The 22,106-nt window shown below is 46.5% G+C and overlaps 1 protein-coding gene across 7 annotated transcripts in view; it reads right to left on the bottom strand.

Annotated features, from left to right (window-relative positions):
• The window catches only part of CHD6 (chromodomain helicase DNA binding protein 6), a 197,257-nt gene that overhangs the window by 39,688 nt on the left and 135,463 nt on the right, over positions 1 to 22,106 (bottom strand). For all 7 annotated transcript variants that reach the window (XM_047744091.1, XM_047744090.1, XM_047744093.1 and 4 more), the window contains 8 exons: positions 14,695 to 14,859; positions 12,995 to 13,174; positions 11,657 to 11,767; positions 9,690 to 9,892; positions 8,822 to 9,021; positions 7,965 to 8,124; positions 3,340 to 3,429; positions 1,081 to 1,184 (listed from right to left, as the gene is read on the bottom strand). In XM_047744091.1, coding sequence (XP_047600047.1) covers positions 1,081 to 1,184; positions 3,340 to 3,429; positions 7,965 to 8,124; positions 8,822 to 9,021; positions 9,690 to 9,892; positions 11,657 to 11,767; positions 12,995 to 13,174; positions 14,695 to 14,859 — 1,213 coding nt within the window. The remainder of the gene's footprint in view (positions 1 to 1,080; positions 1,185 to 3,339; positions 3,430 to 7,964; positions 8,125 to 8,821; positions 9,022 to 9,689; positions 9,893 to 11,656; positions 11,768 to 12,994; positions 13,175 to 14,694; positions 14,860 to 22,106) is intronic.

A 22,106-nucleotide genomic window follows, 5' to 3' on the forward strand; every position in this document is an offset into this window, starting at 1 on the left:
AAAGGGCTCTGGGCGGCACTGGGCCTTCCGCTCTAACACCAGAATCCAAGTGTTGATGGGATTCCTCATTAAAATAAGTATAGGCATAGCTGTTACGCAATTGGCTGGCCTCCAAATGTGGAATTCCATTGACGACGCGTACCTGAGAAAGTTAACTTTCCAAAGGGAGAGGAATAAGTAATAGCAGAATAGTACTAAACATCTTCTCCGCTTCTATCTACTGCTTAGCCCTGCCCTAGGCGTCTACAGACCTGCTCTCACTGAATCTTCAAACAATCCTCTCTAGCTGGGCTGCTTTGATACTATCCCATGGTACAGGTGAGGAAACTTGTCAGAGAAATTTATGATTTGTTCAAGGTCTTAAATTTAGTAAGTGGCGAACTAACAGTGAAAGTCAGATATGACCAACTCTCCCTACTCTGAATCCTCTCCAATTTAAGATTTCAGTTATTCACGAAGCAAGGAAGGGATCTACCAGGCACATTACACTGACTGTCACATGGCACTTCCATCACTGACCCTGACCGCTGGCTGAGGGCAGGGACAGGTGCTTAGGACAGTGCCAGAAGTGAGGAAAGGAGGTACTTACTTCAGTTCTTCCAAGATATTCAAAACCTCCCTCAGTCTTCTGGACTCTTGGTTACCATATTTAAAAAAAGAGGATCGTACCATCTTATATTCTTATATTGTTACACCAATGAGGCAAAAAGATACACGCTAGAAACATGCAGATTATCTAGAATGATTTTAGAATTCTACATACATATGAAACGCTAAAACCTAACATTTTCCCTATTTATTCCTTCACTCAAGAAATGCTACGTGCCTACTGTATGCCAGGAACCAGGCCAGGTGCTGGGATTCCAAGGGTGAAGGAGAACGAGGCAGGCCAAGGCCCGACAGGCTCTTTGCTGCCACAGCAGCCCTTGTGAAGCTCCTCACCGATCCTACAAACATTCACCATATTTTCATGACTCACACATTCATCTGAGAGGACAGAGGTGAGGCTACTTTCTAGCAGAGATGTGCACAGGTTATGGAGTTTCTCAGGAAGGGGAGAGCATTTACTGAAATACACACCGTGTTTGAACACGCCTATCAGAAGGGACTTATCGGCCTCAGCGTCCCACCAATCCACTGGGATCTCCACGTAGTCAATGTCAGGCAGAGGCACTTCTAGTTCCCTGTGAAAGGAAGGGTGTGGACTCAGAGTTCCTTCAATGCAGACAGAAAACAATGCAAGAACTACTGGCTGAACTCTGTATCAAGCCACATCCCTAGTCACATGCTAAGAGGCTGAAGTCAGAAGGACTTAGAAGGCTGTGGGCCACGGTTTCCTAACCAGGACCTCCCCTCAACCTCATCCAGGAAGCTATTCCCACATATGTACTTGCTTCCCAGGCTTCTTAGACTGGAAGGCTGACTGACACAGAACCCTGAAGCACCTCTTGGAGAACCCATCAGTACGTCTGAAATTGGGGTCCACATGTAAAATGTAGACAACCATCTTTAGTTGAGAACCACAGCAAAAGTCATCCATGTATTGGTCAACTGAAGGTAGAACATTCCCCACTTGGTCGAATTCACACATGATCAAATGCTGAAAACTCCCTTAATCATCTTGGTTCAATAAGTAGAGATCTTGAGCACTGAGAATAAGACAGTCAGCACTGGCACATGCTGGGAGCTGAAGACAGCCTCTCAGAGTCTCACAGTAGGTGGCACTTCCTGGCAGTGGTCTGCTGGGTCAAAACTGATCACTAACTCCACTGCTCCTGGCCAAAGGGATGAATGTAACTTGATCTCAGGAACAGGCCTATAGGACTAACAGGCCTGTACCATCAGCCCCTCACTGAATTCTGTCCATGTTCTGAAAGCTCACATGGACCCTCGGCTCACTGTCTTCATTTGAGCACCATCCTTTAAGGCTTTGGGTCTGGGGGAGAAAAATCCACCTGATGGCTCCTCTCTCCCACCTCCCAGCTGTCTGGGATGGCTCCTTTGTAGCACCTTAAGTTTCTTCTTCCAACAGGCTCTTCTTGTGACACACGGCTAACTGTCCCTCCCAGGCCCAGCTCCCTCAGTGGGAATGGTGGTCCAGGGTCCTACGTTTCCAGGCAGTGCTCCCTATCTGGCTCCACTGTAGGGCCCACTGCTCTGCCAGGGTGTGACCATGAGCTGAATGACTTTTCTGGAATGAATGCGTTTTATTCCTCATGGCACAATAAGGGCCAAGGACAGCCAAGATTGAGGAGAGCAGAAAGGAGAGGAGGGTGTGGGTAATGGACTCTCCATGTTCTATCCAGATCCCTCCATCTACGTGTTCTAAGAAAGCATGGCAGGATGAGAAAATTCAGGTAGATTACTTCTGCCAGATAACACCTCATAGAAATCATCAGGTTGAATTCTGTTGCATTTCTATGACCCATAAATTGAACCTTTTCACCAAAGCACTCAACCTCCTTAAACCCATTAGAAATGACTACAGTAACTACAGAAAACATTATCAGGTAATGATGGTCATTGTAATGGTGCTCCCATTCACAAGAGTGGGTAGGATGGTCAATGTCCTTTACTGCTCTCCTTCTTTATTGTCCTCCCTCCCACCCTGTGACCACTAAAGCCATCAGCATTGCCCAATGGACAGAAAGAAGAAGAAGAAACCATGGCCATAGGTAATCTCAAAGCAAAGATGAAATCCCACCCCCTCTGGTTTTCCCCAGCAACGATAGGCATTGTAGAGGACTGGAACAAAAAGCCTATCTGGGGAAGGGGAAGGAGGCTGCCTGGCTTTATCTAGTGGTAACTGGGAGCATGGCAGCCTCATTCTCTGAAATCTTGGGAGAGTTCCGCAGGATTCTACAGCTTTAGAAACACTTATTTACAAAACTAAGGTGCAAACAATCAAACGGCACCAGGTATTATAAGTATGATTAGCAAATACAGAGAACTCCCCAAATGTGGAAGAGCACTGTGGCCAAGAGTGGGATTCTGACAAAAACACCCAGCACACACCTGTCACACCGAATGTATCAGGGTATGAATACTTGCACCTCAGTGACAAGCTAAGGCAGAGAAATGACTGTTCAATGTTACACCACCACGGGAAAAGCAAACCAACTCAAGACCTCACCAAGAGCTGTACTGTGGAGAAACAGTTTCTCCTTCATTTTGCGTGGAAGGGCCCTGCCTGCCCTACCGTGCAGGTAACTGACCCCGGGCTGGGTGCGAACACGGGCCCCCAGGAGCACGGGAGGCTTTGTCCTTCGCCGAGAATAGGCCCCGTGTGGCAGCTCTGTAGCACTGAGAGCTCGGAGAGCTCCAGCTGACTTGGTTTACCTGGCAGGGGTTCCTTCAAACGCTTTCTCAGCTGCCTCTCCCAGTATTTCAGCTTTTAGGTAGTAGAGCATCCGGACTCGCAAAAGTACCCTGTGGAAGGTGAACACATGAACGCACAGGTGTCAGAGCCACGAGCTGCCTGTGAGCTGCCACCCCAGGTGGATGCCGGGAAATTCTGTGGGTGTTCCCACGTTATTCGTGATGGGAAGTAATATATGAGAAAGCGCTAGAAAAACGAAACCCAACGTACTGATGACAGATGCTACCGGGATTATCCCCACTTTACATGGAAAAATACATCTCACCATCACCTGCTGGGTCACCCTGTGAGCCCTGGGCGGCAGCAGAAACACGGTTCCCCGGGCTCTATAAAAGCGTACTCAACCCTCCCACAGGGACCTCCTGGGCAGCGCCGTCCTGAGAGGCTGGTTAACGTTCTCTCATTTACTGAAGAGCAGGTCAGGCTGGATGGTGCTGCCTTCAGTTTCACCTGCACACAGTTAAACCGGGTATTTAGGACTCTTTTTCACGGCAACTGCTAGGATATACCACGTCGTTCCTCCTGAGGGGCTCAGTTCCCTGGATTCTGCACGGAGCACATTCAAGCTCCGAGGACAGGCACCAAACATGTTCGAGACAAGGCGATTAAGCAAGTATTGGTTGGGCAACTACTGTGTGCTGGGCTCCACGCTGGGTTCTGTGAGGCACACGATGAACGTAAGGGATTTGGCCCTGTTCTGGACGCGTCTACAGCATCTAACTGTGAGATGAGACCAACCAGGAAAGAATCACAGCACAGAAGAAGAGTGGGGGGTGGGGGGAGAGGGTGGGGAAGGCTTGACGGACACGGAACGAGGCTGAAGGGGAGGGCAGGCACGGAGACGTCGCCCGCGGCAAGGAGATGCTTCACATGCGCAGCAGAGTTGCTAAGGGGTTTCAAAAGGGACTGGTAACCTGCTCAAAACCAGGCAGGAGTAAAGGCCAGCTACTGTTAAAAATAAAGTCCCATTTACATATACAGGAACTGACCTCCACAGAAGTTATTTTAAAAAGAGAGAGAAAGAGGGCACAGAGCACAAATAGTATGTAAAATGCATGTTATTTTAGGGAAGATAAAAGAAGGCTGTGCATTCACCTAAGCTGGTCCATACCCAGAATATCTCTGGAAGAACCAGGTTAGCAGTGGTTGCCTCTGGGGGGCAGGGAATGGGAATTGGAGGAGGGAGGAAAGGTTATTTTTGACAATTTTTAAAAAATATATAAAGTGCCACTGTGGGCTTGAGTTGTAGGTGGCAAAAGACAAAGTAGAAGTTTCAGAATGGAAAAAACCCACTTATCTTTCTGGTGCGCCATTCCTTACCTCAGCTGTCAGTTAACTCAAATGATTTTGAGATTTATTTTTTAAAAGTTCAGATAGTAACAACTCTGAAGAACTTACAACAGTCACTGACCCTTCTACCTTGCTGACCTCCTCAGTAAGAACCGGAAGGAGGAGGCCTTGGGAATGGAAATCCTGCCTGGTTAGAGCTAGCCCAATTGGAGGAAGCTTCTCCTGAAAATGAAAGAGCTATCTCTATTTTTCTAAACAGAGATGTGTTGATACTTGGAAAAATCTACAGCATGAGGGAATAGAATTTAAAGTAAATAGTATTCACTTTTCTCTAAATGAGAAGCAAATCAGTTTGGAGGACGGATGGGGCAACCCTCCCCAAGTGAGAGGATAATCCCAGTTGACATCTAAACTCAAAGGGAAGGAGAACTGGGGTAGGTCTGTAATACCCTCGAGTCCAACAAAACCCATTAATATTTGGGTGGCATCATTGCCCTTTCCTTCATCTCTTTCTTGAAAACAAAAACAAAAACTCTATAACATTTTGTTGATATGAACTATATTTCCAGAAAGTGCACTTTAGGTAAACGTATAGCTAGATGAATTTCCACAAACTGTGATTCTAGGACCGCGACCAGGAAGCAGAACATGTCAGCAGAAGGTTCCCTGGGTCCCCTTCCAGTCACTACCTCCACCCCCAAATGGATGACCACTCTCCTGACTTACAGCTTGGATCTGATGCAGTTGTTCTTTTAACTTTTTAAAATTCTCTTGATGACAATTTCCTGTCCCTAAATACTATGCTTCCACTGCTACTGAACAATGCTTTGGGCGCTGACTATTGGCAGTGTGTGTTAGCTCCCTTAATCCAAACAGCAGTGCTAAGAGATGGGACTGTTATCATCTTCATTTTCTAGATGAAAGAAAAAGAAGGCACAAAGAGGTTAAGTCATGCACCCGCTGATAGGTAAGAGGGCCGGGGTTTAAATCCAAGCAGCTCTGACCTCACAGCCTATCTTAAACTTTATCAGGTGCTGGAATGGCAATACATTTGCTAACAGAGCCCACAATTCTAAAAACACACAATCCAGTTTTGCTGCAGAAAGTCTGCCTGTTCTCCAAGGTGCCTCAAGGCAGAACGAGGACCCCAGACCAATAGGTGGAAATCTCAAGGAAGCAGATTTTAGATTCGATATACAAAGGACGATTAATTAGAATCATCTGGTAATTAAATGAGCCTTGCTGAGAAATGGTAAGCAAGGGGCCTTCCCGTCAGCAGGAAGGCTCAAGCACAGGCTGAAGGTTCCCTCTGGGGACCGCCCACAGAACTCCCACGTTGAGTGGGGAGAGCTGCAAGGTCCCTGCCCACTCAGAGGCTCGGGCTCTTCCCGAGCCAGAACTGAAGAGGATAGCCATCTCCGTAAGATTCACGGTAATAAATAATACTCAGCATCTCTGAATGCAGAGAAATGCTTTACTGCATTCCTTTTTAAAAAGTAATCTACACCCAACGTGGGGCTCGAACTCACAACCCCTAGATCAAGGTCGCACGCTCTGTGGACAGAGCCAGCCAGGCGCCCCTACCGCATTCCTCAATTCCCAGGGTCAGGCATGCACTCGGGAGACGTCTTGGGGGTGGTGGTTAGAAACGTTATGGCCTTCCTCAAATAGGTTCTGGTCACCTTCTGTGATCATCGCCGCAGCTGCCCAGGGAAGTTCTCCATCAACCTCTCCGGTTCAGCCTATTTTCAGTGCTCCACACCCACATGTACAGCTGTGAATAGAACAGCCAAATGCTGCTGCCGCTGACTTAGGAGGGCAGAAAGACCCCAGTCCTTCATTTTGCTTTTCATCGGTCAGTGAGTGTAAGGATCCTGATTCTGTCCTGGCCCAAGCGCTGTTAGCACCCCAGCCAGCGAAGCTCGTGATCAGAGAGTTAGTGTTATTCTTTGGTCATGTCTCTCACAGTTGACCCATTCTCCCCAACTCACCCTCCTCTAGGTCCTCAAGATCAATACGCTAATTATGACAGAATACTCCTAGATGGCCATTCAGCTCTAGGTTGACCTACTCCATCTTGCTGTTGTCAGATTAATTTTTCTCCTCAAACATCTTTTTTTTTTTTTTTTACCATATGTCTCATTTGTTCAAGAAAGATGGCTGCTCAGAGTCGCAGAGCACCCTCAGTTAGCTTGCAGTGCGAGGTCTCCTGTGAGTCCTCTTACCAAGGCTGCCTCCTCTGCGTGTCCATCTGTGGTGACTCTGAGTCAGTCGCGTGGAGCCTGCTACCAGGTCCTGCCCCAGGCAGGTCCCACCATCGAGCACGGATGTGCCCTTGGATTCTCCGTCCCAAAGAGCCTGTACTTCTGTGCAGATTTTTACAGTTTGGGACATGAGGCCGCTCTTTAATGGTTTGGTGAGATGAAGGGAAAGGACCAGATTTCATCCATAAACAATAAAGAATACAACCCAGCGACAACCACAGGACCATTAGGTTGATGTCAAAGGAAGGAAAGTAAACCCTATCAAAAGTAATTAGGAAGTTAAACTCTTATTTATCACTCAAATTCTATGGTTCTAACCAGAGATGCAGCAGCAGAGGCCTGCTCACTGCCGAGCAGGAGTGCCAGGGAGATCACCCTCGCCAGCCCTAGGAAGCTGGAATTGGGGGGTGGGGGGTGCATCTCCAAGGGCCCTTTAAGTTCTGACATGTCCCCTGTACCGTGACGCGAGTATCTGGCTCAGGTGCCCCACCTCCCCAAACTCAACTGCACAAGGGCAGTTTCATCTTCTGTCACTGTTTCCTTCGCATCCCTCCCTCCGCACGGGGCTGGCCGAGGACCCAGAGATACAGGGATACACTCAAATGCGTGTCACAAGTAGCAACACTGAATTAGAAGAGGAAGCAACTTGGCAGGGGGGAGGAAGAGGCTGAGAGCAGTGGCCACTAAGGTCCGTCTTCTGCTCTCCCTAACGTGACCTCAGGGGCAGAAGGAGAGAGAACAACGAAATCACCGGTGTCCTAACTGGATTTAGAGAGTTGAGTCAGAAAACCCTCAGGCGTACATGCTGCGTTAGTAGAGAATCAAGGCTCTGGGGGGAGAGGAGATGTTGCTAAGTGAGTAAGACAGGCTTTATGTGACAGGATCCTGACCCAACCTAGACCACACATCCTACCGTTCCAGGATGGAACGGAGGTAAGGATCAGCAGGAGTCCCCCACAGGCCCATGGCTACCCCAGGAGTCTGGACAGCCCGAGTGGAGCTGCTGCCGGGGGGGGGCAGGGGGCACTCACTTGTTGCAATGCTGTTTGAGGTGTTTCTTATAGCCGTCGTCATGGAGGACCACCTCGGGGTTGCAGGTGGCCAGCCAGTCTGCATTCTTTAACTCTGGGAGCAGCAGCTGGTTCTTTGTCTTCTTCCCCTTCCTCCCTCTGGGGACCGGAGCAGACAATCCTGGAACAGAACGGCAGGTGGATGAGCCTAGGCAGCTTAAACATGGGGGGCAGACAGAGCTGGGCTGGGGCTACAAAGAGGCAGCCAGGCTGTGCGTGGTGGCCCAGGATGACAGACCCCACTCCTCGGTCCACCAAGCAGGGCCGATAGTGAGGAGAAACACCTGGGCCCCAGCTCAGTCAACTCCAGGACTGCTCAGTCACGCAGTAAGGTGTACCCATGCAGATCAAAACATCACCTGTGTCCCCTGGGGACCTTACAACCTGGCCAGGAGAAAAGGCACCCTTGACCTGAAACGTGAGGGTGAGCTACAGCCAGACACAGGGAAGGAGAAGCACAGCACAAGGGAAGGCACAGGCAGCTGGGACTGGGAGAACAGAGAACAGCACAAGAAAAGCCACAGCGCACATGGTGGCCCTGGTGCAGAGGAGGGGCCCTGTGATGCTCAGGTCGGTGCATGCGACTGGTACGTAGGCAACCTCAAGAGGGCCCCACTGGACTTCCACAGCACAGTGAGGGTGACACTGGGGGATTCTGCGGGAGAACTGAAGGACTCGTCTTCCTCTCCCACAGCTAACATTCTCCAGTGCATCTGAGAAAGAGAAGTCTGCAAAGCAGTGACCTGGGGCAACAGGGGAAGAGGGATGGGAGCCCACAGCAGCTCCCGCCACGCAGGCACAGCCCTGCCACCGCTCACCTGAGTGGTTCTGGAGGGTCTGGGCCTGCCCATCTTTGGTAGGTGTGATCAGTTCCCAAATGAAACTCTTGATCTTCTCGTCCCCCTTGTAATGCTTGACACAGTATACCAGCAGGGCCCGGCAAATCATCTCCATGTCCTTCTCATTCAGATGCCACTTGAATCGCCCGTGAGTCAGGATGTCCTTCCACCGGCCCCAGCTGAGAGTGGAAATACAGAAGGGCGTTGGAGGGAGGAAGGGCACGCGTGCCCTCAACACTGCAGGATAAACAGGAACCCAGGGTGCTTCTTGTCCTCTGTCAGGTCTACTAATCACCCTGAGGGCTATGCCCTGAAAGGTCTTCAAGGACCACATGCTGTAGCAAACCAAATGTCACTAAGGTGACCTGGACACTGAGAGCTTCCTATGGCCACCAAGATGTTAACAAGGGAGGGATGCAACTATCTGGAGCAGGGGATAAATCCGGTATTAAGAGAGTCCTGCTGCACTATTCAAAAGCAATGGTAAAGTCCCAGAAGCTAAACCTTCTATTTCTACCAGAACCAGAGCCCTGCACGAATCACGCCTAACTGCAACATCTGTAGCGTGGACTCCTCACGCGTCCCTGGGGGGGAAGCAGGAAATCAGTACCAGGCAGCGAATTAGTAACAGAGATTTGCTGTGACAAGCACACGAGAAAACGATGGCACGTCTACAACAGGGCAGCAGAGTGTACGATGACTGAGGGAGCCACAGGCAAAAAGCACAGTTCTCTTCTGCTCTCACAGACCGTCCATCAGCCTGGAGCTCTCAGAGGTGACTGGGGAGACGAGCTGACACATCTCAGGGACTGGAGAACAGTCACACACAGGCAAAGCCAATACCCACCCAAAGATGAGCAGGTTCTTCTCCACCCGGAAGCACTCGGCTCGGAGGTAGCGCCTAGTTTTGTCATTGAGGCGTCTGGACCTCGTGGGCCTTTCATCCGAGTCACTGTCCAGCTCAGAGAACTCCATGAGCTCATCCTCCTCAAAGGAATTGTAGTGTTTGGTCTGCTTTCTCACTCGAGGCCGGTCGATCACTAAGCTCTCCTAGAAACAGACAAGTCGGTTGGGGACAGAGGCCTTCTTTGCTCTATCCCCATCACAATGCACGCGTATCCTGTGGCCAGTCCTGGGTCCTGAGGACACACCCGGGAGAAAACCACACTCGGCCTCACCCTCCAGCAGGAAAGGCTCTTCCCCGTACATCTGCCAAGCCCACGACAAGCAGAGGGGATTCTCAGAGACTCCCTGGAGATGGCAGGTTCCCCCAAGCTGCCAGCGCTGTCCACCACCACTTGCTGTTTCTGCAGTCCTGCTAGCAGAGCAGGCATGGCGAGCAAGGCCCCCCAGTGCCCAGAGTGGCGGTCTGCTCTTGCCAAGAAAGGCTGCAGTGACAACCCCAGCTGTTAGGCCCAGCATGCGGAGGCAGCCTGCGCTCTGCAGACAGGAGGAGCTGGACCAGTCCACCTGCTCAGCAACTTTCTGAAGACACACACATTTCTTGGCTTCTTTACTCTCTGCCTTCCATGGGCAAGGACTGCTAACCCTTCTGTCTTTCCCTGAAGACATGACGCCCAGCCCGGGATCCTCTCTCTGCCCATCCCTGCGGCTCCCCTGCCAGAACCATCGCCTCTTAACAGTCCCCATTAGCTCTTGCTTCTTATCCTTCCTCCCTCCCCCCGCACCTCTTCCCAAAGCTCAGCTCAGCTCCCAAATACGTGTCTGTGCAGCCCTGATACACTGTGGCGTCACCCCTGCTTCAGTCACCTTGCTCCCTGTCCTGCATGCTCCGGCTGCTTCTAAACATCTCTAGGACGAGCTTTTGCTCCCCGCCCTCATCCACCGTCCAGCACACATGGTAACTTCTTGATTGTGACCTGTTACAACAGGTGTTACTGAACAGGTTACTCAAGGGACTTCAGACTCCTCCTACTGCAGAGGAGACGGTGGACTGGGCCAGCTCCAGTGACCCCACGGCGGGGTTAAGGCTGGGTGCTGGTTACCGAATCAGCCAGCTATGCACGGGGACTGTCTCCCAGGCTTGTGGATCTATACAGTTCAACAGCCACCAGTGAAGACAAGTAAAAAGGGATGTATGTGCATCCTGGCGTGAGATGACAGGGCCAGGGATGGAGAAAAGGGATGAGATGAACATGTACGGGGTGCCTCCCCATGGGCTGGCCAGGTGAGTTCACAAGTATTAACGCCAACTCTGCGAGGGGCCATCACTACCTCCCTTTGTCCCGTGTCTTGCTCACTTATCTCAGTGGGGCCAACTGCCTTGCCCAGAGGCACACAGTCAGAGGCCGACTGATGTCAGACTCTGGTTTTGTTCCGGGGCTAGTCTCTTTCTCATGTTCAGAAGTAGAAGAACTCAAGCTACTGGGAGAATGGAGGGGAGACCAACAAACCCCTTCCTCCTGCTTTGTCTCCTCCAGAGTATCTATCATAGGCGAAGTTTCCTTCACAGGACGCGTGGAAGCAGAGGTGAGACCGTCACACGCCAAGGATGGGATGCTGGCTTGGGTCAGAGCTAAACTTGACCTGTGTGTGGCCAGTTCCAGTTCTAACTGCCTTTGTCAAACTTCCCGGGTGCCCAGCCTACTACGTGTTCCATTAGGTCATTTTAAAATTTTAACAACGAACATCCGTCAAGCTCTATGTGTCAGGCATATTTTAAGTATGCTACATACAGCAGCTCACGTATGACCTAAGGCTCAGGACTGAATAATAACTTGAGCTGTTTGGGAATTTATGGTCCTATGAAACACACAGAAATTGTGACGGAATCGTACATTCTCAGTACCGTACCTTTTCATTCTTTGCTTCAGTGTCCAATTCAGCTATTTTGGCCCATTTCTGCCAAAAGTTTGGGTCATCTAAGGAAATATCTGTCCTGTTTCCTGAAGCCACAAAGCTAGCCTGTGGAGATGACAAAAGTCAATAAACTGCACTTGAACACAGTACAAACTGGTAACACCACCTATGTTACTGCAAACATACCAGAATCTCAAGTATGTTCTAGCTGTGTTCGAAACCAAAACCCCTAAAAGAGCCTCCCAAATGAATGTGAAAATCTCAAGACCGATCTTTTCTACAGGCGCCTGGGTGGCTCAGTGGGTTAAGCTTGTGCCTTTGACTCAGGTCATGATCCCAGGGTCCTGGGATTGAGTCCCGCATCAGGCTTGTGCTCCACGGGGAGCCTGTTTCTCCCTCTGCCCCTCCCCTGGCTTGTGTCCTCAGTCTTGCAAATAAATAAAATCTTAAAAAAAAAAATACTGTTCTTTTCTAAAGATTGGATATGGAAATTACAAATTCAACATGTAGCATTTTTTGGAACTGGAAGTTGGAAGCAAGAGAAAGCCCCTGGAACACAATGGCAATGTGTCACTTGATGTCCAGTTCCCTGTGAAATGGCTGCTGCTTCCAGCTTCCCTAGATGGGCTCTTTCTTCCAGCTCACCACTTTCTAAGTGACCGCTGCAGAAAGGGCACCAAGCTGGGTAGTGTGAGGGGCACTGAGATGAGGGGCACCTGTAACGCACAGGCTGTCCCACTGAAGAAGTCCTACCTAAGTCAATCACACAGGCCACAAAGCTCCCGATTCCGTGGTCAGGAACCTGAGAGTGATCTGGTAAGTGGTCTCATTAGTTCAATCCGAAATCCAGTGAGCTGAAGGGCAGAGGAAAGGGGCATGTAGACTAGCAGATGGGAATCTAGACTAATGTCTCTTTTCTCATGGAATGAGCAAAAACACTTGCTTCAGTTTGGAGAATGGAATGTTCATCGGAACTGCAGGGCTTGGACAGGGGTCAAGGAGTACTCTACGAGGAAATGCAGAGGAGCACTCAAAGATGTCAGAGCCGTCTTTGTGAAGAGTGAACAGTCCAAAGCTGTAAACCAAGGTGTCTTTCCTGTCTGCTGAAGATCAGCTCCCGAAGTCAGGAGTGCTGTTGTCTTTCTATACAGCTTCTGGCTCGTCACTCAGAATCCCCCCCGAGAACCTGCATTTTTGGTCTCACACGAAACACATGTGTAGACAATCTCAACGGTTTGATATAGAGAAAACAAAGCCTGGCCAGTGAAGATCAAAGAATAGCTTTCTCTCTGCTCCCGCTCCAAACACACAGACTCTGGACAAAAGGACTACCTTGGCGAAAGTAGACCCTTTCCCTTCGGACTGGATGGTGATGGTGTGGGTTCTTCTCTGCAGAATCTGGTCTATGTCTTCTTCACAGAACTTGGAGCCTTCATCTTCCTCATCCATCAAAGCTCCATAAGCGCCTTTCCGGAGCAAGTCCTCTACCTCCATTTTTGAGAGCTGTTGTACCTGGACAGGTCACCAAAGGCTACTCACAAAGCGGAAAATGCACAGGAGAGAAACAGCCTCAAATCTGGCCTTCATGATTCAGTACATGCTTCCTCCACTAACCGCACATGTCAGAATAAAGATAGGGGCTATAAGTTTTGGAAAATTAAAGCCCAGGGTGCCTGGGTGGCTCAGTAGGTTAAGCCTCTGCCTTCGGCTCAGGTCATGATCTCGGGGTCCCGGGATCGAGCCCCGCATCGGGCTCTCTGCTCAGCAGGGAGCCTGCTTCCCTCTGCCCGCCTGACTGCTTCTCTGCCTAGTTGTGATCTCTCTGTCAAATAAATAAAATCTTAAAAAAAAAGAAAGAAAGAAAGAAAGAAAGAAAATTGAAGCCCAGATAAAGACCCTTAAGAAAACCATAGAGAAGGCAGGCAGATAATCCCCGATGGGGAGCTCTGGAATAAAAGCCAGTACATGACCCAGTGGCCCTAACATTCCTCAGGACATTAGTTACTATCAAATGTCACAAGTCGTTGAAGCTACGTACCATGAAGAGGATATATTTAATGTTTTAGTTTGAGTCTGTATCTTTAAAAACCTCCAGATGTAAACGAGCTAAAGAAAGATGACTTATTCATTATTAAATAAAAACATAAGTATTGGAAATGATGTCATTTCTCAACTAAAGAAAGGATCCTGTGCCAAGTGTGATCCTCTCAACTGCTTGTTGAAAACAGGAAATGGGAGTTCAAAACACCCTTTCCTGGTTCTCATTAAGAATCTGGTTCTCTTTCTATCAATCATAAGAGGGAATTCCATGACTCCCAGCACTGGTAACTTGAAGTATTATACTTAGCAACATATGCACGGCTAAGAGGATATAGAACATCTGGGCTGAAGATAACTCATTTAGAAGGTTTTAATTCCCAACCTTTGATGCCCTGAGTCCAGAGATTTAGGAGATACTCTGCTTTGTTGGCCTAAAATTTAATACGATTTAGGAATCTTAGCTGCAATTTTTCATCCCTGTGGAGGGGGAAAGAGATTTTATTAACTGCCATATCGCAAGCTGCTAATCTATTCATTCAGTTTTTTCATGGACCATCATGCACTGAACATCTTTAATATGCCAAGTGCTGTTAAGGGCCATGCGGGATACAGATAAAATAGGTCCCACTACACCCTCAGGAGGCTCAAAGTCTGGAGCATATGGTGACAAGAGATATTTAGAGTGTTAAGTGTTAAGATCTACTGACTTCTAACGGGCACGGTTGGAAACTCTGCTCACTGAAACGTTGCTCCATGTTGGGCGATCCTACCCCATCACTGTGCCTACAGATTTCTTTTATGCCTCCGTAAAACGTGGATAGCTGACCCGGAATTACTTTCTGCTGTGGGGAATGACTCAACAAAGACGTGTGACCTGACTCCATTTAGTGAACGTGACTCTCCAAACAGCTGTAGGAAGGAAGATTCCAGAGGGGCCCCAGCTGTGTGATGAGTACTTCTTGGGGACCCTGGGTAGGTACTGTCATACTCACTCCATTGGTGCTGCCCTTTCGGTTTATGTCCTGAAGAACAGCCTTGTCCAGGCCCAGCTTCAGGCTGGCCTTGTCAAACATTTCCCGCTCGTAGGAGTTCCGAGTAATGAGACGATACACCTTCACGGCCTTGCTCTGGCCTATCCGGTGACATCGGGCCTGAGCCTGGGAAGGAGGGAAGGTCATACACATCATGTCACCAGATATAATGGCAGCAGCCCAAGGAACAGGGAAACACTTAAATACCATGTGGTGTGAGTGCCTGGCTCTCACAGTTATGAGTCATGGGACGAGTTTTGGAACAAAATTCACCCAGATGTCAGCTGCCCCTTCAAACTCACTCACTTCTTCACACCATTATTTACTGAGTGACTACCATATGCTGGGATAAAGCGATGAGAAGGACATGGCTTCCCACCCTCCCCAGCTTGCCGTCTGAGCGTAGGCGCTCATTCCCAGGAGCCTGTCCCTCTCTCTGGGCAAATGCTTCAGAGCTGGCAGCAGCACTCTCTCATTTTACTAGGAAGAAATTCTCACACAGAGACAACAGTAGAGAAAAGTAGAAAGATCTCTTATGGACGATTGTTTCTCATCTCTACCATGCCTCCACCCTCTAAGACTATTATGAAACAAATCCTAGGGATCCTAGGGTTTCATCTTTACGTACTTAACATATAATTCAAAAGATAAGGACTCTGGTCTTTGCCACTGCCACACTTCAAAACACGAAAACTTGGCAGGAACCATCTCATCAGTGTCCAATTTCGTTGCTTATCTCACAGGCACATTAAGTGTGCTTGTCTGGATCAGGATGTGAATAGGGCCCCTATGTTGTAGCGGCTTGATAGGTCTCAAGTCTCTTTCAATCTGTAGACGCTCCTTGCTTTTCGACCTCTCCCTTTTTCAGACACAACTTTGGAAAAAAAGCTTTTATTTATTTATTTGAGAGGGGGGAGAGAGAGCACGAGAGTGCTAGAGGGAGAGGGACAAGCAGACTCGGCACTGAGTGGCTAGATCCACTATTTCATGACCTTGAGATCGTGATCTGAGCCGAAATCAAGAGTCGGACGTTCACATGACTGAGCCACCCAGGCGCCCCTCAAATGCAACTTTTTTGTTGGAGAAACCAGGTTTCTGTCCTCTAGTTTCTAACCATCCGCATTTTGCCACCTGCATTCTGGCTGTGTCATTGAACAAGTTCCTATGTTCCCTGTATTTCCTCTAAACTGGGAGCTGGACATCTTGAGACTTGATCAGGTTAAGATTTGACTTTTGGCAAGTGTTTCTTGGTGGTGTTGGAATTTCCATCAGGAGGCATATGATGTCCGGTTGTCTTTCTCTGAGTGATAATCATTGGCTAGATCCACTACTTCATTAGAGGTTACAATCCCTCATGAATTTTTTGGTTACCCTGATGTTCAGTTCCTGCAGAAAAGACAAACTAAATGCCTGATTCTTTCTTTATTTTTTACAGCTTTATTTATTTGAAAGAGACAGTGAGAGAATGTATGAGTGGGGGAAGGGGCAGAGGGAGAGAATATCCAACCAGACTCCTGCTGGGTGTGGAGCCCAACTCGGGGCTCGATCCCATGAGCCATGAGATCAGGACCTGAGCTAAAACCAAGAGTCAGACATATACGTGGCTAAGCCACCCAGGTGCTCCTTCCTTCTCTTCGTTTAAATCAGTTTCCAAAATAATATCCTCTAAAAGTGACCAATGAAGACTTTTCTATTTATTTTTTAAACACCACAATGAGGTTATGCATTTAAATATATATGCTATGTTTTATCCCACTGCCGTTATTCTTTCTCCTGCGGGAAATTTCAAGTTGGCTCCTGAATTCTTTTGACATGATCCAGTCGAATACAAAAAGGAGCATGATGAGAATAAACTCTGGTGTGAAAATGGATGTGGAGGTATCCACATGAGCCCATGGTTCCAGGTGGGTGTGATCACGCGCGCGCGCACACACACACACACACGCACACACACAGAAAGAAATAGATATGGATAGGCTATTTGTGTTTGCTTTCTGGTATGACATGTTCCATGTTCCTACTATAGATTTCCTTCCCAGACCTGGAGTTTGGCCATGTTCTTCCTGGGAGTCCTGATTTCTTTCAGTGAGAGTCTGGATGCTCCAGAGGTACTCCTTGTTATTAGGTAGGTCATTGTTTCTAGGCTGATTCAGAAGTGTGTGTGTGTGTGTGTGTGTGTGTGTGTGTATAGTGTATACAACCATGTGCATATATAAGACAAAATACATCACAAGATCATACCATTATTTGTAATCTAAACTTAAAAGCATGGGATTCTAACTTTACCAACCACACACCTATATCTCTTTCTAACCATGTCAAAAGGCTCAATTCTCAACCATACCAGTATCATTGTTCATTTGATTTATCCCACAATTTATGTAACAGTCTCAGAAAAACTGTATTATTATGATCTCCTCAAAACATAATTACTAAAAACAATGCAAGATTTTTGTTTTCCTCCTCTCAGGGTTATATCCCACTAAGTATGTATACTTAAATTACAGTGTTTTAAATACACAGTGGCAGGTAGGTTTCTTTTTTTGCCTAGTAGTAGGGTCAGAAAATGTGAAACTACTTTCTATGTAATATAGGATTAAGGAAATGGGTAAATATACTGAGGAAAATAAGAATTAGGGTTTTCACTGTTGAAGAAGGAAGTTATAAATCCATAAAGAAAAAAAAAAACTAGAGTAACCGTGGTATTGGAATGGATCTGGAGAGGTTTCAGCATTAACTCGTGGCTAGGTGTGTGTCTGTGTGGATATAAACATACACATATGTACAGGTCTAGAAACAGATATGGATATATGTGTGTTTATAGGTTTATTATACATGTGTATATATACACATACAAATGAATGCATATTATGTATCTATGTGCATTTATATTCTCTGTGTGTCTGTATTCTAGGTATGACCACCAAATGCGCCTAGAAGCAATAGTATCTCAGTAGTAAAGGCCATAACTCACTCCCAGATCTTGGTTTCTAAATATATTCTCCATTAAGACAAAACCTAGATATGTGAGAGAAGTAGTTAATCCCAGGGCTGGGGGCAGAAAAAGTAGAGGACGAGCCCCAAACATATTATTGTGCCAGAACATAAGGAAGTGGGCAAAGAAGGATGGAGACATACCCAAACAAAACCATCAACTTGAAGAGGTTTCCCACTGGCTACGTCCAGGATAATCTGAGTACCAAAATAAACATAGTAGTGGAATATAACCCACTGAATGAAAAAAGAACCCATGAGTACATGATGACATAAATAAATGGGAGAAAAAAGGGAAAACTTTCTTATAGTAGAATATGACTAACAGAGTTCGAGTAACAAAGCTTAGAAAAATATTTATTTATACAGTCCTGAAGTATCTCTCCAAAATTGCTTATTAGTTTCAAAGGAAAAAACAGCAACTTTATAGTGGAGACATCTGGTAGATACCCATTAACTAAGATATCTAAGTGCCTATTAACACACAAACAGACATCATGTTTCTCCTGATGTGATGATATATTGAGAAGGATGTATCAACTTCAGTGGTATTACTAAGCCCGAATCCAATCCTGAGGAAATAAGAAACACAGAAGGAGGGATAATATGTAGAACTGGACTGCACTCCTTAAAAACATAGGGTTGTAAAAAAAAAAATGAAAGACTGAGGAACTCTTCTGACTCAAGAAGACTAAAGATGTGGGCAGTAAGGTGATGGGTGCTCCTGGACTAGAAGGGCTTCAGGCTTGGGGAAGAGTGGCTATAAAGGACACTGAAATAAATGATAAATCTGAATACAGACTGTGGATTGAAGACTGTTTTCTTATTTCCTGATTCTGAGAACTAAACTGTGGTTAAAAAGAGAATATCCTTGTACTTAGGAAATACACACCAGAGTACTTGGGGGGTCAACTTACTCTCAAATGGTTCAGACCAAAAATGGTGCGTGCACACATCTGTTTAAGTCTACTTAGGTACTCAGAGAGGTAGGGGAGCGAGAGGGCAAAATTATAAAGCAAATGGGGCAAAATATAAAGAGTTTGTGGATCTGGATAAAGGCTATACGGAATCTGCAAACTGAAATTATATCAAAATGAAAATGTCAAAAATATTAAATAAAACATTTGAAATAATTTCTCCCTTGGGGTTACACTGTCCCCTTGATATACAGCTAGATTCAATGGTTTCATTTTGCTTCTGCATTTTAAGGACTGATTCCCAGCCCCCCCCCACACATTAATTTAACCATAATGAAGGGAGTGGGAAAGAAGAAAACCAAACCAAGTAACTTTGGAAAATGGTATTTTGATTATATACCGCAAGATTAATGACAAACATACAAAAAAACCAACCCACTACTACAGTCCATTATATGGTGGTAAATTTATTTATGTTTCACAGAATATGGTTAGGAATTCTGCAACAAGTTTATGTTGAACAAATGAGTAAATATACTGTGTTATTATGAGACTGAAACTTCTCACAGTGAGAGAAAGGAGTTATAAAGAAGGAAGAGGGGAAGGCTGGAGTGAATCCTGTGTTGATGGACTGGAATCAGCACCCACTGAGGGTAGACAGATAGGAAGAAGTAAAGATGTGTGGTGTAAGTGTTTGGGTCAAGTACATATACGTGCATATCCTAGCTCTGTCTGCTCAGAGAGTCTAGAAGCTAGCAGCAATGGGCATGCCTAGTAGCCAGATCTGGGTGGCTAAATGCCATTCATTTTGTTTGTTTGTTTTAAAGATTTATTTATTTATTTGAGAGTGAGCAAGCAAGCAGGGGAGGGAGATAAGCAGACTCACCACGGAGCAGGACACCCACCCCAACACGGGACTTGATACCAGGACCCTGAGATCATGACCTGGGTCAGACGTTTAGCTGACTGAGCCACCCAGGTGCCCGTAAATGCCATTCTTACATGAAAGGAATCCGTGATTCTTGGAAGAACAATTTTACGGCTGTGGCAGGAAAAATGCAACAGGAGCCTGAACGTCTTGTGGGGCCAGAAAGGAAGTGCTCAAAAACTGATGAGGGCAGGTCGAAAGGACACAGGAGCCAACCGGAAGGAGCTCCTAATGACCAAGTATGAACAACAAAAATAAATGAGAGTAAGATATTACAAGCCATAAATAAAATGAGTCCATACTGGTATAAGGACATAGAGGGAGAAGGAGCTGTTCTCTATAGGATTCCAATTAATCAGTGTAAAGGAAATGACAGAAATAGAAAATTACGAGGAGACAAACCCCACGGTAGTAACTGTTGAAGGCAAAACCACTAATGGATGCTAAAATTAACAGGCAAAAGTATGGTGAGAAACAGGATATTTACAGAGTCTCAAGATACTAATTAAGTTTCAAAGTAAAAATAAAAGAGTTACTTTACAGTGAAAAAACGTGGCAGATACCACCTTGACCAAGTAATCAAGGTTAACATCACAAGTATTAACCCATATACCCCCGAAATGATGCACTGAGAAGGACATGACATCACTTCTATGATATTCTTGCTGAAAATGCATAACCTTAAATCCGATCATGAGAAAACATTGGGCAGACACAAACTAAAAGACAGCTGGTCAGAACCCTTCAAAAGTGTCAAGGTCATAAAAGATAAGGAAAGACAGGCTCTGTTGCAACTGAAGGAGGCTAAGGAGTCAGGATTTCTTTTTTTTTAGATTTTTTTTTTTTTTAATTTATTTGACAGAGAGAGAGATCACAAGCAGGCAGAGAGGCAGGCAGAGAGAGAGGAGGAAGCAGACTCCCTGCTGAGCAGAGAGCCTGACGCGGGGCTCGATCCCAGGACCCTGAGATCATGACCTGAGCCGAAGGCAGCGGCTTAACCCACTGAGCCACCCAGGCGCCCCAGGAGTCAGGATTTCTAAAGGAAATAGGAGAACGTGCATTGGATCCCTGACCAGAAAAATAACATTTCTAGGAAATCGAAGGAATATTAATATGGTCTATAGATTATTGTGTCAATGTTAATGTTCTGGTTTCAATAAGGAGGCTATGATAACATGAAATGTTAACATTAAGGAAAGCTAGCTGAAGGGTCCTAGAACTCTGCAATATTCTGCAACTTTTTTAAAGTTTAAAATGATTTCAGAATAAAAACTTTTTAACTTTTTTTTTTTTAATTGTCTCTAATTTTCTGAACGCTCCCAGTGTGGAGCCCATCACGGGGTCTCAACTCAGGACCCTGAAATCAAGACCTGAGGTGAGACCAAGAGTCGCATGCTTAACTGACTGAACCACCCAGGCACCCCGGACACTAAAGTTTTTACAAATTAATTTTGTTTTATAATGTTATAAAATACTTAGGGTGCTTCCACAGTCAAATATACAAAAAGGCATGTTTGAAAAAAGTAGCTTTTATCCTTGTCACTTTCATGCTGTTCCCTCACTCCCCCTATAGGTAACAATTTAAAAATAAAGCGTTTTTTGTTTATCTTTCCTTTGGGAGGAGGCAGGGCAGAAAGAGACAAGACACACACACAGCTTTTTTTAGATAAACGCTAGCATGCTATACATACTTTTTCCACCTTATCTCCCGCCCCACCCAAAAAATATACTCAAGAGACTAGACACATTCCTCATTCTTTTATGAAAGTCGAAAATACCATGGCTAGTCAATCAGTCTTCTATTGCTAGACAGCTAAGCTGTTGAGCCTTTGGCTATTATAATTAGTTGTCACATCTCCTTTCAGTATCTTTAGTGGCAGCAGATCGATTAGAAGATTTGATGGGAGTGATCAAGGTAATAATACGGCACGTGGGACGTGTAAAGCAGTATTAGTATGTGGCCACAGGTAGGGACACTGATTTTCTTTCTCTGGTTCATCTGATGTTGAAGATAAATTACAAGAGGGAGTTTAAGAAATGTTCTGAGCACAGGTCTGATACAGGAGTGCTGCACACACCACTAACTACCTTCCTGGTATCCACATTCCCTTTATACCTCACTCCCAGAACCCTGATCCTTGCAGAGGGCAGCAGCGTGTCCACCAGAAACCATCTCCAGCCTCCCCGGGATGATGAGGAACACCCTGCACAGTAAGATGCAGCAGAAGTCTATGGGGATATCTGGGAAACTTCTCTCCTGAGGAATGCATCACAAGCTCCTTCCCTATCCTTGCTGCAGTATCCATCTCGGAACATAGGATATAATTCGCATTCCCTGAGGATGCTGGAGCAGAAAGACAGAAGGAATGCAGGGCTCTGATGACACTGTAAAGCCACCTTACCTTGGACTACCCATCTCTAGATTCCTCGTTAATGGAGAAAAACATACCGTTTTGGGGGGGGGGGAACACTGTCACAAGCAGCTAAATGACACCAGAAGATACATATATGCTCTCTCAAGAGGACTTACCTGA

This window comes from Lutra lutra, chromosome 9 (assembly GCF_902655055.1).
Source record: "Lutra lutra chromosome 9, mLutLut1.2, whole genome shotgun sequence".
Taxonomy (NCBI): domain Eukaryota; kingdom Metazoa; phylum Chordata; class Mammalia; order Carnivora; family Mustelidae; genus Lutra; species Lutra lutra.